This window comes from Puntigrus tetrazona, chromosome 5 (genome assembly GCF_018831695.1).
Source record: "Puntigrus tetrazona isolate hp1 chromosome 5, ASM1883169v1, whole genome shotgun sequence".
NCBI classification, from domain to species: Eukaryota; Metazoa; Chordata; class Actinopteri; order Cypriniformes; family Cyprinidae; genus Puntigrus; species Puntigrus tetrazona.
Window position 1 is genome coordinate 1159082 of NC_056703.1, and position 16980 is coordinate 1176061.

Genomic DNA, 16980 nt, shown 5'->3' on the forward strand with positions numbered 1-16980 from the left:
AGACTACGGTGGTCTGGTAGTGCACAAAACATAAAAAAATTTCCACAACACAAGGAAAGCAGAACAACGCATAGGATTCATTTGTGTTGTGGATTTGTTTCCATTGTGTTGCAGCTTTAAAGGGGTAAAAACTATATATAATTAAAGGGGTACCCTGTGCGTCAAAAAGGGTCCTGATGACATGGGAGTGGGAACGTGTTGGAAAATCACATGCAGATTTTTTTTCCCGTTGTGTTGCAAGTTGTTTTCTGTTTTGCTAAGTTTGCAGTGTTGTAGCTTGTTTCCGTTTTAAATTGTTCCCATAGTGTTGCGGCTTGCTTCTGTTTGCAGCTTGTTTCTTTGTTGTGCTAATTTCGTCTTTCGCAAATTTCGCCGCTTGTTTCCGTTGTGTTTTGACTTGTTTGCAATGTGTTGTGACTTGCTTCTTTTGTGTTCCGGCTACTTTCCTTTGTGTTGTGCTAATTTAGTTACGCTGCGGTTTGTTTCCATTGTGCTGTGCCGATTCTGTTGTGCAGTGGCTTGGTCACATTGTGCTGTGACTTGCTTCTTTCGTGCCGCGGCTACTTTCCATTGCGTAGTGCTAATTTTGTTGGGTCGTAGTTTGTTTCCGTCGTGTTACTTATTTGGCGTTTTGGAGATTTTCATTGAGTCACGCACTACTGGTCCACTGCAGACAGACGGATAAGGACAGATAGATTTTATCTAGTTAATTTAGTCCATTTTCAAAACGCAGCCTGCACTGACTTTTTAAGAAAAGCGTATAAATGCTTTCATTCATTCCAGCAACACTTTTAATGACTCCACTCCCACACTTGGCAATTCCCGTCGGCTATATTCCATAATCTCTCATTTCCCCGGTGGAGATCTATCAGCGGCGTCCGTCCTCCTTCCACAACAGGCTTCCCTCAAACGAGCTCTTTATGTAAAACTCTTAAAAATCAATTTCTTCAGAGACAATCTTGAACTTTGTGGGTTGACAATGAGAGTGCGTCTATGTACTAGAGTGTCTATGTGCGTCTACGCCTGTGTGTGCATGTCCTCCGGACTATTTTTAAACATCTGTGGCAGGCTTAATCCATCTTGTGTGGTGAGAGGGCCCAGCAGATCTGAATATTACAGTAACCATATTTTAACAAGACTCTAGAGTATTCACATAAGCATTAAATACAGCGCCGGAGCGCTGTGTTGGAGGGGGTTACTCTCGTTTTGCATTCTGATCCTGTAAACCTCCAGAGAAGGCTAAATCACACACGGTTTTGGGGTTGTGGGGAAAAAGCGATTGCATTTGGCTCCCGGTCACCTGAATAAAGCTAACTAAAAATGAGAGTTTAGCAGCGAAATTCATCCTTATTCTCATCATGCTTCACTCGTACGGTTCATCATGTTTTTGAAACCATAAGGTCAGCGATGATAAAGGTATCTAATCAAAGCAATTTTCCAGATTCAACTGTAAAATACAGATAAAACGATTAGGGGTTGAATGCACGGAGGATGAATTGCGTCTGCTGATGGCTCTTGTTTATTTGCAAGCACTGTCTGCATCTTTTTATTGTCTGATTCGCTAAAGGAATTATGCAAATCAAGTAACAGCATTACATGGCACAAAATCTGTGCCAAACGCAATTTGCATGGAACAGTTTGTACATGAAAGATCTACGGTCGGAGTCGGAGTGCAGAGGTTAACATGCTTCATCAGTCACTCCAAATTTTCTTGTCATCCTTTGCTATATATTTTGAACAAAAAGAGGCAAAAGTCACAAAGCCAAAAAAAAGTTTTAGTGTATTTTTAGTGGAAGGAAAACTCATAAAATTTCATTGAAGAAGAGACCACAGTCATATCTAGAAATAAAACTTATTTGAAACTTGTTGTGGTCCAGCATTAACCCCAAGCAACAGTATAACAATACCCTGGCAACTGTTCACAACACCCTATCATCTAAAGATGGAGGTTAATACATTATAAGTAAAGCAATTTACAAATTAGTAAGGAACACATTACTTTTAAATTAATCCCAGTTACTTCGTTACATGCATTATGTCTTTGTAAACAGGATTTAGCATTATTTGCATTTAGTGCAACTAGAATATATCACTTTTTCCAATTACTGTAACTGCAAAAATATAATTGTTCAGTTCAAGACAGCTCAGTGTTAATTCAGTTCTTTCAAATGTGTCAAGTTTATCAATTATGAAATTAGTTCAATTGGGCAACAGTTAAGCATAGCCTACTACTCTGAAACATTTGTTGCTTATTGTATACTGTTTCACACACTATTCCTGAAAAAATATTAGGCAGTATACAGTATAGTCACTTGCTTCATTACCAAATGAGTCAGCCGTTTAAACGAATCGATTGAAAGGATGATTCAGTAAATAAAGACTGGATATTGTTGTTTTCAGTTTAATTTTTAAAGTATAAATTAAGTCGTTTAAAATGTTCATATTGAAATGTCTCATAAGATTATTATGAGATGCATAACAATCTGTTATGAGTCTTGTCAAAAATTCTGTAAATATTCTATGCACATTTGTGCACTTCTGTGCCTTGCAAAGTCGCACTGTTGATGCTGATTTCATTTGACTGGTGACTTATTCTTCCTGATTGTATCTTATTATGTTAATTGAATTTATTGCTTAATTAAAAATTTGGGCCCAAAAGATGACATGCATTTAATAACGTTACTATATCTATCTTTTTTTTTTTTAAGTAGGAGCACTAGTGCTCCTGAGTCCTTAAGAATGTGATATTAAAAAATTAATTGCAAAGTGCAAACTATTACAATTATAATCTACAAATCATGCATTACTGTACCTTTAGTCAAAGACACTAATCATTCTCATTTTTTATTAAATTGTTCTTTAATTTTTACTAATCAATCAATCTTTATTTATTTATTTATTAGATACAGGGGGTCGCTAATGACAGAAGCACATGAAAATTCACACACAACATATCTTTAATTTACGAAAATATTAAATCAGTTTACATTTTATTTTAGATTCTAAAGTGTTTTATAATAAACTAAATCAAAAAAGTCATCTACGATTATTAACCCCTGTGCTGTAGTCTCTGTGCGCAAATTCAAAAAATGCCACCAGAAGAAAGCTTCTTTATGAAATGATACTGGCTCTTGTGTGTCTCGTGACCGATTTCGCCATGCTGTTGTGAAATGCTATTGGTTCTTGTATGTCTCATGATCGATTACGTAATTCTAGGGGTCAAGAGTATCTTTTTGAATGAGATGTGAGTGCGCAATGGAGCAGGATCATTTTCAGCCTTGTGTTTTACTCTCTTTTTCGCATATAGCTCCAGAAGAGCTTCGAATGCAACACGGCTTGTTTGTAACGAAATGTCTTGAAGTCAAAAAATGCGAGTAAAGGGGAAAATAGCCCAAAAAACGACGCCAAGTGGTTCTGACCAAGCTTCAATATGTGTGGAATGAGAAATTAACAAAATTATAGCAAAATGGTGAAAGAAAAAATCATTAGTAGCTGTGACAGTTCAAAGGGACATAGTATCAGTCATAAAATAAAATACAAATTCCATAAACTAATATTCACAGACGAACAATAGCTATGGAGAACAGACTAAAATATATGTTGTCACCTGTTACCCTGTTTTCCAACTGACATATTTGAACGGGCATCACAATTAGTTAAAAAGGAAAGAGTAAATAAATAAAAATTAATTAATTAATTAATAACAGCAATGTAATGTAGACCTACTCATAAAAGGTGCATGTATATATAATTGGGAAATTAAATAAAAGCTTTTTTGTAATATCTATTACATTTTTTGAACTGTCCATTTCCTAGAACCAGATGACTCGAGCCACAAGGTTTCATAGAAAAATGAAAAAATTTGACTTCAATAAAATGAGATTCTCTTTTGTTGGTTCTCATCCTGATAATTGCAGGATGACAGAAGTTTGACTCAAGGCGGAAGGCAGATGTCTGCAGTCATTGTCAAACATTCACAAAGGAACGCTGATCTGCTGTCTGAAAAACTGCTCCTAAAAATCTATCACGAGATTTGAGAAAGAAGAGAGGGAGAGAAAGATAAAAGCTTCATGAGTCCATAGACATCTCATGTGCTGCTTTCCCATCTTTGACATCTTCTGATACAGTGTACTCTGAGCCCTCAGCCTTGCTTACAATTTTAGAGCTGGCTCTGTAAATCATGAGCCAAAACTGTATCACAACTTTGTCTCCGCTCCTACTGTGATTTGAGAGAGTCGTATTTGACCTATATGAACTTACGCCCCCATAACGCCTACCCTCTGAGATGAGCCCTACATTACAAGAGCCAAAGTGAATCACAAAGCTCACGCAGACAAACTCCTCTTGATAAGCCCCTAAAGCACCGATCACGCTGCCAGTCAGAATTTCAGCTGACATGGTAACATTCCGTTGAAATACTCAAAAATATAAACTCTTCATGCGTTACTCAGATTGTTGGTGTTTCTCAAAAGCTTTTTAAATCAAAGTAGCGAATCCAAAAAATGTTCTGAGTTCAATGGCATTATTGGTTACACGGTATTCTTGAGAAAAGACAAGAGCGTAGACAATTCCTTATAAAGACACTGAGTGTGTTGTTCTATTTGCCTAGTTAAAAAAAGAAACAAAATAGCATGTTGTGTTTAAAGAATAAAATGCATTTTTCTGAATGGTGTTACTAATACAACAATGTTATATACTACTTTTCTTTAGTGTTTATACTGACTTTCAAAACAGCTTTCTATCCTATAGCACAACCAATCAGGGTCTTTTGTAGGGCTGCCCCCTAATATTCGACTATCCAAATTTCTTTTTGTTACTTAGACTGTGCCACAACAGCTAAAGTGTGTCTACACTGGGTGCAACAGAGTGGCTGATGAAAATCATTTAAACTTGTGTCAATACATCATATATAGAATGCAGCATTGGTTTTCTGTCATCCAGTATAGACAGCAGGTCATATGGTTAAGAGTACATCTTTGAAAGCTGTAAAGACTTGTTTATTTGTGTGCACTCACAATTACAACAAAACATTGCACTTTTGTAAAATAATGAAAGCAAACTGGATGTATTTTCTGCCATCTCGGTCTGTGATCTTGAGGCCAAAACTCATTAGAGATACAGTATATTGCTCAAAGTATTCGCTTACCCATCCAAATAATCAGAATCAGGTGTTCCGATCACTTCCATGGACACAGGTGTGTAAAATCTAGCACCTAGGCATGCATTTGTGAATGGGTCGCTCTCAGGAGCTCAGTGAATTCCAGCATGGAACTGTGATAGGATGCCACCTGTGCAACAAATCCAGTCGTGAAATATTCCATGGTCAACTGTCAGCTGTATTATAAGAACGTGGAAGTGTTTTGGAACGACAGCAACACAAGTGGTAGGTCACGTAAACTGATGGAGCGGGGTCAGTGGATGCTGAGGCGCATAGTGCGAAGAGGTCGCCAACTTTCTGCAGAGTCAATCACTACAAACCTCCAAACTTCATGTGGCTTTCACATTAACTCAAGAACAGTGCGCAGAGAGCTTCATGAAATGGGTTTCCATGGCCGAGAAGCTGCATGCAAGCCATACATCACTAAGTGCAATGCAAAGCGTCGGATGCAGTGGTATAAAACACGCCACCACTGGACTCTATAGCAGTGGAGATGCATTCAGTGGAGTGACGAATCACGTTTCTCCATGTGGCAATCTGATGGACGAGTCCGGGTTTGGCGGTTGCCAGGAGAGTGGTACTTTTCTGACTGCATTGTGCAAAGTATAAAGTTTGGTGGAGTGGAGAATTATGGTGTGGGGTTGTTTTTCAGGACCCTTAGTTCCAGTGAAAGGAACTCTGAATGCTTCAGCATACCAAGACATTTTGGACAACTCCATGCTCCCAACTTTGTGGGAACAGTTTGGAGCTTGCCCTTTCTATCTATCTTTTATCATGGCTGTGCACCAGTGCACGAAGCAAGGTCCATAAAGACATGGATGACAGAGTCTGGTGTGGATGAACTTGACTGGCTTCAATCCGATAGAACAGCTTTGGGATGAATTAGAGCACTGAGACTGAGAGTAAGGCATTCTCGTCCAACATCAGTGAGTAACCTCAGTTTGCGCATATAGAAGAATGGTCAAAAATTCCCATAAACACACTCCTAAACCTTGTGGACAGCCTTCCCAGAAGAGTCGAAGCTGCTATAGCTGCAAAGGGTGGACCGACGTCATATTGAACCCTATGGATTAAGAATGGGATGTCACTTAAGTTCATATGCGAGTCACGGTAGGTGAGCGAATACTTTTGGCAATATAGTGTATATATCGAAATGTCTACTTTCAAATAAACCAGTTAAAATTGAAAACAAATATTCTCAAAATATGTAATCCAAACATGCATACAGGCGAACCAACCAAGTCAGTGTCACTAACTTAATTTCTTAAACTGAAAACAAAGAAAGCACTGTAGAGTAGTGTAGTGCATCAGTAATTTATTACTATGCTCATGCAGACTCCTTACTGTTTTTTCCTGACACATAATCATTAGCTTCTTTGGTGTGCTGTGTCAAGCTTTATGCATGTGCTTGAGTGCTTATTTATGTAGGCAAATAAAGGCTGATTCTAATTATTTAAATGCAATTAGTCAACTAATGCTTAAACTGAACATCTACTAGTTGACCAGGAAATTCCTTAGTCGAGGACAGACCTATTGTTTTGTGCAACAGAAGCACCTCTAGGAGCATGATCTAAAGCTCAAATCTAAATGGATGGCTCATTTTATAATAGGGTGATGGAGATAATCAACACAATCAAAAAAAAACACTTTCTTTATCACGCCACAGCTGATCGCACCCCCATAGGAATCTATTGCTTTGATTCAAGAAGGTCATTGTTTACTCTTAAATGAATGAAAGTTTTAAATGAACCAGGTAAGTGGACACAAATTTTTTTTATTTTTATTTATTTTCTATTGTGCATAAATTGCGTGTCTGTTTTAACTGGTAAATGTAATGTTACCAGCGTTTTAGAAATACAACGGCATTTATCGTGGCAATCCTTGAATCAGTTTCGTGGTGCTATCTACCGGTGTGAAAATTTAACCTACAGAGAGTCTGAAATGTACATCTAAAACGAACACTATAAAATGAATCTTACCATTTCAAATAAACCAACAAACCACATCTGTTTTGGTAATAGTGCCGGATGTTATCAAAAGCGAGGCTGTAATTGAATTCCGTTATTGCTTTTTATAAGCAGCTTATTATCAATTGCGAGCACATACAGCTTCAGTCTAAAATTAAAACAGCAAGTTTGATCTTGACGGTGCCTGGACATGTAGGCTATATAGTGATCCTCTCCCAAAAGAGCTGAAACGTAACGCAAATAAACAAAGCCCCTCATCTATCAACACCAGCCTATTGTCTCTTGAGCCCCTTTACCTTTAAATTACGGTCCAAGTGTCCACAGAACAACTTGGTGCCCATCCCAGAGGGCCATTTGTTGAAAGTGCAGTGCCTTCGCTTAAATGTCAAGCGTCTTGTTTTGAGGTTGGACATCATAGAGGATTAATGGTATAGGTCAGTGTCAGGTTTTGTATTTGATTGAATGTACTTTCTGTTAAAAACTGCATCGCACTCAGATTCACACGTGTGCACTGAGTCTACTCGGAAGTATTGTGTATTGTAGTCTAAAAATGCAATTTATTTTCTTTCCCCACAAAACAAAATGGCATCCTATTTCAAAAAATAGAGATTTGGAGCACCATTTTGGAAAACCACTGAAGCGGAACCCTCCTCTACTTCTCACCGTTGGATATTTTGGTAATTGAAAATCAGAGTGTGTGTAAATTTCCCCTCCTGTCCATGCGCCACAAAACAAGCTGGCCTTAAAACATATAAATAATGATAACTGTATGGCTCTTAGAAATGCTTCATTCTGATTGGTCAGTCATGACATATCGGATTCTTGCATAATACAATGAATTAAACTAAAATACGAAGTAAGCAGAATAAAGTACAACTAGTTGAAAATTCTCTCTGTCTCTCTCTCTCAATCACTCTCATTCTCCAAATATAGTACATGCACTTTTAGAAAGGATATATTTTATGCAGTTTCACACCAAATCAAGCAAGCATTCTGTAAACTTAGCCAGAGGATTTAATTTGACTTTAACTCTCTGAATCCCTAACGCACCTTTATGGAAAAACAAGGGCATTTTTTCAATTTCTAGCACATTGAATATTTCCTGCATCATCTTTTGTGTGTGTGTGTGTGTGTGTGTGTGTGTGTGTGTCCTCGAGCTATTGTACTTCTCAAAAATGAAACAATGTTTCTTGCTCTGCAAACAAATCAGATCACAAAAGGGAGATGAAAAATGAAGTTATTCTGCATTCGCATCAAACGAAAGATCTAAAAAGGAGATACGCCATTGTCCATCTGCTTTCTCTCTTTTACCATCCTGCAAAACAGGTAGCGTGTGCAAATAAAAATGTGATGGGGGAGGGGGGAAGAAACAGGAAGCAGTCCTTGGCTGGTGGAGGGTCTGTGTGCTCTCGTGTGCTTGTGTTCGTCTGTCAGTTAAACACGTTCAAGTGAATCACTCTTCTGCTTGCGTGCCTATTTCTAAACCGGTATACCTGCCAAACAGCTATTTGATCTTTCTTTACTTGAACTCTGACAGGAAACCAATTTTGCACTGTGTGCTGAATTTACCCAAACCGTGATTTTACTCCTACGGTGGCCATTACATTTTTAGAGAGAGATAAGTATAACATATAAGTATAACAGTCAGAACATTTATCAGTGTGTTCTAATGAAATTACAAAACACTAGGCTTCCAGAATCATTAAGTAGGATGTCACTAGAATATAAGTATTACTTAATATCCAGAGCATGTTTCCAATTATGTATTATTGAGTTACCAAGTACTATGTGCAAGCATTAATAAAATTTAAACCTTGTAAGTCCATTATCTGCAACTTAAAAGGATCTTTACACTTGCTTTCAAACTTTGAGAGACAAATGGCACAAAATAAACCATGTAAAAGGCAAAAAAATAAAAACCCCTATTAAATTATATTCTAGGAGTAATAAGCAACAAAAAAATGGTCAAAAACAATAAAAGTTTGCTTGAAATTTCCCTCAGGCCATTCAGCACATAGACAAGTTTGTTTCCTCTTTGGAATGGAAATTATTTAGCATTGTATCATTTGCTCACCTATGGATCCTCTGCAGTGAATGGGTGCTGTCAGAATGAGAATACAAACAGGTGTTAAAAATAATAAATCACAAGTAATCCACACCACTCCAGTCCATTAATTAATGTATTCTTACAAATATTTAATATTTCGTCTTTATATTTAATGTCTTTATTAGTTTGTAACATTTGTATGTGTATATGGAGTTAAAGTTTATTAGCGCAACTTTAAAATCTTTCAAAAGTTAATACACCTCATTCTCAAGTGTTGTCACAACTTTTATTATTATTATTTCGATCCATTTATAAAATGGAAGTGTACTTCCATTTGTGTTGGGACTGAATGCCCTAACGGATTTATGTAAATCCAGACAGACACATTGGAAAATTATGAAAGTTAATTTTTAATGTACTGTAAGCCTGACATCATTTGTTCAAGATCATTTAATTTAGCACTCTACTAAATTAAAATAACCTTATTTCTTTATTTATACCAGAAAGAAAAATCAATAATCGATGTTTGGTAAAAAGCCAAAAAAAAAATTTAATCAGATGTCCTTGACATTTTAATTGTATCTAGGAGCATAAGTACATTAACTTAAAATCGTACAACAAAACAAGAACAAATATGTTTGAATAAAATGCTTAAATTTAATTACATGAAAAAGTTTTACTCCATTTAATTAGGTTAGGGTTGTTGACCATTTTATATTTTGACTGCGTTTCTGAACACACAAAATGGTTTAAACCATTCTGGAACCCATTTTAAAGCTATTGTGTTTTAATAGCTTTATTTCTACGCATAGCCACATCTGTAACGCTTACATGATTTTCCTAGTATGCAAATTAATCAGTACTAGTATTAATCAAACGATAAGTAGTTCTCATTAGTGAGAATGATGTTAGTTACCCCTGTGAGCAATTTTTATGAGCAAAAACCAATTTCCTATACTGTTATGGTAGTAGATCACTGGAAAATTGGTTGAATTTTCCCCAGTACTGAAACCATCTGTTAGATTATTCACTTGGTTACGCTGCTGTCAGCCAAATCAGACAGATCTGCATCCATCAGTGGATGTCACATCAGCATACATTCCCTCAAAGATACATCATCTGAATTCAAAGAGTAGAAACTTCAAAGTTGACACCATTTTCAATGTCTTGATATATAAGCCAAAAAATATATATATCACTAAACATAGAAAAATAAAAATATTATATATATATATATATATATATATATATATATATATATATATATATATATATATATATACAGTGTGTGTGTGACATACAAAAACATTAGAGGGGTCATATGATGTTGCTAAAAAGTACATACTCATTACTTTTATAAAGAATTTCTCTTTGGTTTTGAAACTTTAATCTTTGCAACTTTTCGGATCTTATCTATGCTCTAAATGTAGTTCAGCCAGCCAGAATTTATAAAATGATTTGATGCCTTTTTTCCATAGACAAAAATTTTTTTTTTAGCTACCATTCCATTCCGTATTAATTTCTATCTAAAAATTGTTTTTCACTATTCACTAACAATCTTTTCAAACAAACTTCTAAACCGTGATCTCTGTTCTGACTGGTTAACCCTCTGCGTGCCAGCATAGTTCACACTGTCCGTCAGAGCGGCGTGTGAAGCTGCTGAGTGGCCGTTGTGGTATCATAGATAACGTGGTGATTTCTGAGAAATTAGTTTTTGCAGCCTAGCTTCCATAAAGCTTCTAGTTTCAATAAATGCTGGATTTAAGGACCATCATGTCAGAGTATAAGAAGAGCACAGTAAATCCCGTTTTCTATGATACGCCCTCTTTAGTTTCATCAATTTTTGACTGAGAAGCTGCGGCTTTAACAGTTTTTTGGACCCCGAGGCTGAAAGTGACTTGGTGTGTAAAACATCAGTGCGGCAGTCCACCATGCTGTCAGCGTGCGCTTGATCAAGACGCGCTGGCGAGCTCTGAGGCGGCAAACGACACCCTTACCATCCCTGTGACAATGGGCTTTGAGATTGCTTTCTGAAATCCATCCACAGCACCAAATTTAATCACAGCTTTAGTTGCTTCCGTCACCGCTGCCAACCTCTTTTAATGAAATTCCAAACAAGCTTGATGTCTGATTGTCATGCGGTAGCATAGAAAGAGCATGCGGCGCGTGACGTGGGATGCGGTTAACAGCTGGGTAATTCCCTGCGCACCGAGGACCCTGAACATTAACTGAATTTCAGTCTCACAAAGCCCGTGGTTTGCGCATTCAGAGAAAGCCTTACCAGTAATGGATGTTTATTCAGTTCATGTGAATCATATGGGTCACTGGTTCATAGTGAATAAACTCCAACTAAAGAGTGCATTCTACTTCTCGTGAATCATGCTGGGTAAAAGAAGCACTTATCTTTTAAATAAAAACTCCGAACACTAAATGTGAGTTTTATAGAACATTCTGGACATAATGAAGAAAAGACATCGTAAATGTGTTTTTTTTATGTTCATGAGGAAAAACTGAAACGTAAGATGTTTTCCAATGAAAGTCTTCCATATGTCACTGCGGGGGAAGTAACAATAGAATTATATGTGAAATTTGCAAAAAAATTGTTTCATGAACAACTAGTAACTTGCATAAAAATGTTTATAAAAAATCTACAATCACACTTAAGCAGAATAAAAAAAATTGAAAAGGATACATGTGATAAACTTGTAAGTCCATCATTTAGGTGTTTTACTTTTAAAGCATTGTTTTGGTTTAGAACTGTTTTCTATTGTTTTCTATGGTGCTTCTTCTGTGCATGCTTCTCTCTTGATTCAGACGAAGTGCCTTTTTAATGACGAAATCAGTATTATGGATATAACTGGTATTTGTGGTTTGAAGTTAAAAACATCTTCCCCCGGCTAACACAAAAGAGCGTATGCAGTTGCCCAGCAGATATTCTCCAAAATGACGTTATGGTGACATTACAGCGCTGAATTGTTGAATAAAGTCATTATTTTTGTTTTCTTTCCATACAAAATGTATTCTCGGAGCTCAGTAACGTTATGGTCGACCCACTGATGGCAGATGGTGTATTCAGACGATATCTTTCATATTTTTCTGGACCTTGAGAGTGTTCATTACGGGACAGCCACAAGCCTCCCGGATTTCATCCAAAATATCTTAATTTGTGTTCTGACGGCTTTGGAACGACATGGGGGTAAATGATTAATGACAAAATCATTTCATTTTTGGGTGGAGTTACCCTTTAATAATGGATTTGTTTCTTATAAACGTGCAACTTTTCATTTCACAACACATTAACTGATGGACTGTAGTGGCGTGGATTAATTGTATAATGTTTGGACTCTCGTTCCGGTGGCACCCATTCACTGCACAGGATCCAAGTGGCAAGCAAGTGATGTAATACTAAATTTCTCTAAATCTGTTGTGATAAAGAAACGAACTCATCTACATCTTGGATGGCCATAGGGTGAGTACATTTTCAGATCTTTTCAATCAATCGATCGATCCAGTTCACTAAACAAGTAGAAAAGATTCATTCACTAATCTGACTCATTTGATTCTTGTGTTCAACTCAATTCGGGCTCCGCGGTTAACAGCCCACTGGAACTGAGGATTATCAGTGGATAATGACTCATATTGCAAATTGTTCTTCACACAAAGCTTTTGTACAGCCTTAGAAGACTTTGAATATAGCACACAACAAGCCATTTGGATGAATTGAGCTTGAAAGCTTCCTTCTCCATTCATCTCCTTTCGTGTTCCAACCAAAAAAAAAGCCACAAGGGCTTGATACCAGTAAACGATGTCAGAATTTTCATACTTATGTGAAGTAATCCTTTAAAGGACGTTATCAGTGGGTTAAGATGCTCAGTGTGTGTGAGCATACAGTCAGGAGATAATGTCTTTTAGATGAACTAGACTTAAAGCAATCTTCATCTGAGAATAATAATGAATTCTTCGAGCTTTAGCTGCGGCTCTTATCCTCATTCTTCATTTTGAATAAGGTCGGGTTTATGATGAAATATCGCTAACTAAAATAAAGATGCACGGATCTAGCTCACAAATTACATCTCAGTTTCTGCCCCCAGCGAGTCATACAAGTTCAAAGCAAAATATCAAAATCTGGCTCGAATTCAACATTCACAAATAAACAACTATATATCCTAAGGACAAGAATGAACATGGCCTACTTCATAAGTGTGAGCACAAGCGCGCCGACAAGTCCATGAGCTATATTTGCTGAACAAATCTGTATAAAAGCAAAACTGTTATGGGGATGAAACCCAGTGATTTGTTTCCTCATATTTATTCTCGGTTTTCCATCTCCGTATGATCTGGGGTGTTCTTTTGTGAACATGCGGGCACATTTGCAAATAGATTGATTGTCACATTCCCACTTGGATATCTGTGTATGAACAGAGCACGCGCAATCATGCACTACAGAAGATATCCATATGCGGCCCCTAAGGTCTCGCTCTTTAGCTTGTGTTAGTTCACGCCAGCAGGTTTTCAAGGGTTAAGAGCATGAGAATCACCCTTGAGATTTTGGGCTATATTTTATTTAATAGATGCGCTGATAGAAAACATCCCTTGATGAATGGAACCGCAAGGAGGTGCTGAGATACTTAATTAAAGCTTAATGACAAAAGATTGATATGGAAAGATACTTTGAACTGAGCTGACGATCACACCAGTCAGATGTCAATAATATGAGGTTTAATGGAACACTAATCTGAATGAATGAGCGTTTGACGGCACATTTTGAAAATTCTAAATTACAAACTTTTATATTTTTGCAATAAACTCATAGACTGATTTCATGCATTGAAAAGCACGGGACTTTGATGCTGAGCTAATTATTTTATTCAATCGGATACTTATCAAGGCAAACCAGTGTTTTTTATCCTGATCCGGACACATTGCATGGTAATTGAAAAACAGCATTCACTTGTATTTTTCGAATAAAAAAGCCATTTATATGTCGAGTTCAAATGACATTTTAATGTTTTTATTTTTAATTGGACATTCATCAAGGTAAGCCAGTGGTTTTGGATACTGATCCCGGAGGTCCGCAGCACTGCACGTTTCCGATGCCTCTCTGTCTGACGCACCTGTTCAGGTCTCGATGCCACTTTTTATGAGCTGACGATATAAACCAAGTGCGTTAATTGAGAGAGTCATCCAAAACACGCAGGGATCCAAAATGTGTTAAAGATATTCCGTGCATTTGAAATCACTGAGGTAATGTGATTTGTATGATTCAACCGGTCTCTCCGTTTGCATATGATGCAAAAAAAATTGGGTTTTATGACATTGTATCAAAAACCCTGTTACTGACACAGGTGTCACTGCATATGAAAGGTCCACATTAGTGCTGCGGATCACAAACAGGTAGCTTATAAGAGACCTACTCTCCCACTTCTGTTTTATATTATTATTATATTCGGCGAAATACTCATCAGAGTAAACTTTCTGACACGAATGACAAACCACGCTTTGGAAATACTCTGTCAAGTTAAATACGCACCTTTAGTTTATTATACTTCAGAAACTAAAAACAAAACTACCATTTCCTTTACGGATTAGAATGGTGTGTCTAATATATTTGGACACACTTCTAATTTATCCTGAAAAACTACGTTTAAAGAGAAGGCAGAACTGCAGCAAAGCACTCACAGGTCTTTCTGCTGGTTTCTGATAGACCTACTTTCCATAAATCACACAATCAGATTTATCCACCTTATAGAGAAACACAGGTAACGGGATTTCCATGGGTTTGAAGTGAACTGCGCTGTTCGTGGTGCTGAATCCTATCAGACTGTTTTAAATAAACAGAAAAAATAAGTGTTTCTCCTCACTGTTCACTTATAACATATGTTAAGTGGAAATTGGGTCAGATACAGAGGGAGAAAGAAATCACGGAACAGGTGCATAAAAAACAGAAATGCAAGAATTATTAAAAATGCATCCGTTTTTATATCAAATGCAAGATAATATAGGCTTCAAACAGCGCCAGGACCCTCTCACTCACCTTCCACCTCATCTTCAGGCAGGTTGACCGGTGCTCGGTACGACAGGATATCAGGGATGGTGCAGATCCCCCGGTACATCAAAGTGGAAGTCACCGGATGCATAGGCATTTTTGCGATTTATATTGACCAGCACGTGTGTATGGATCCTCATATATGAGATTTACTGTCCAGACGGCAACTTTTTACCCCACATCAGATCGGACTGAAACCCTCACTGGAGATCACGCGTGGAGTGGATTTCCATGGAAAGGTCCGATAGTACTCTCGCAGCGTGCGCAATTGCGCAGCCCTCTCCAAGAAACCAGGTGCAGGAATTCACAAGTCTTCACAGGTCACTGGTGGTCTAGATGTAAGGCTTTCGGGTTCGGATCTTCACGATGTAAGAAAACCGCCAGCTCTTGAGTTTGTTGTAAAAATGAGAAAGACAGCGAATTACGGCGGCTCCATCGGCGGGGAAACTAGCGGATCCACATAATCCACCAGCTCACACGACGCGCGTCAAACAAACGCGCATTTTTATCAATGCGACAAAGTATGTGCGTGTTTGGCGGGGGTTGCGTGGATCGATTCGATCTCCGGGTCGTTAGACGGTGATCTCCATACGGCTGTGTTCTCCTCGATCGCTTCTTAAGACGCAGCAGTTGAGCCTCGAGCACGCACTTGTTGGACAGCGTGTGCGCGCTGCCAAAAACAACGAGTTAAAAATGCGCTTTAGTTGTAGTTGAAGGATAATGTAAGAAAGAAATCCAGTTGTCCAAAAAATCTTATGTTTAAAAAAACAGGAAGGTATCGCCGATATGATCAAACTTTCCAGCTAATCACAACGTGCAGATAAACGAGCTGTGCTGCGCGTGGGGAGGCACGGTGTCCGGGTTCCCTCGCGATGGATCTATATTTAGTCTGAGTGTGAGCTGCTGCTCTCCACAAGGTATTTCCCACCGCAGGTGTTGGGAGGCGTTTATACAGGGCGCGTTCTTGCGTTCGGCAGCTAGACGGAGCGTAACGGATTGGAACGCTCTTGACGCGTTTCGAAAAGTTGATCTGCCTGTTTTAACCTTTTAAAACGCGACATTTATAGCATATTTATTTGTAACACCATGAAACGCAATGTCAAATCTCGTACTTAATTATTTAACATCTAAATGAAACATTTACTCATTAAATCAAACATGTTGGAGTATGTTATATTTCTTCTTGTTTCTAGAAATGTAATTATTTGAGAAATTTACAAGCAATTTCTGAGTAATAACTCGGTAATACAGTAATATCTACGTAACAACCGCGTATTATATGCACGCCAAAGTCTATTTTGCATAGCAATACCAGGAGTTCGTTTTTATTTGGAGGAATATTTATATCCAATTTCATGAGACCGAGCCGAATCACTTGGTTCAGTGAATCAGTGACAATCCTGCAAAAGTTTGGGAAATCACACATTGTCATGTATCAAGGTCAGCTGCCTTACTTCACTGCAAAACAATCCCGTCGCCATCTTTAGAATACGGTCTTTAAACTGAACTTGAGGGGTAGCATATCTATCCAAGAGAAATTTAGCCGATAAAGTGGATTTATATTTCAAAATGTATTGTTTGCACTGTCATTTTTAAGGAACATGTTTTAAGGAACGTCAGTAGGCCAGTAAGATCACTGTGGAAATCCAACCGGAAGACAGAAGAGGTGGTGCCACAAAAGGTCAATCTTCAGAAGTAGGCATACCCTGTTGTAAACCGGCTAAGGACCAGCTTAAACCAGATCAATCCAGCATCTACTGTA

At 37.8% G+C, this 16980-nt stretch overlaps 1 protein-coding gene across 1 annotated transcript in view; it reads right to left on the reverse strand.

Annotated features, from left to right (window-relative positions):
* Nucleotides 1-16193, reverse strand: part of LOC122344672 (calcium-binding protein 7) — a 29746-nt gene extending 13553 nt beyond the window's left edge. Inside the window, exon 1 of the mRNA XM_043238201.1 lies at nucleotides 15207-16193. Within this exon, the coding sequence (XP_043094136.1) occupies nucleotides 15207-15315 (109 nt within the window). The 5' untranslated portion in view covers nucleotides 15316-16193. The remainder of the gene's footprint in view (nucleotides 1-15206) is intronic.
* Nucleotides 16194-16980: the final 787 nt, after the last annotated feature.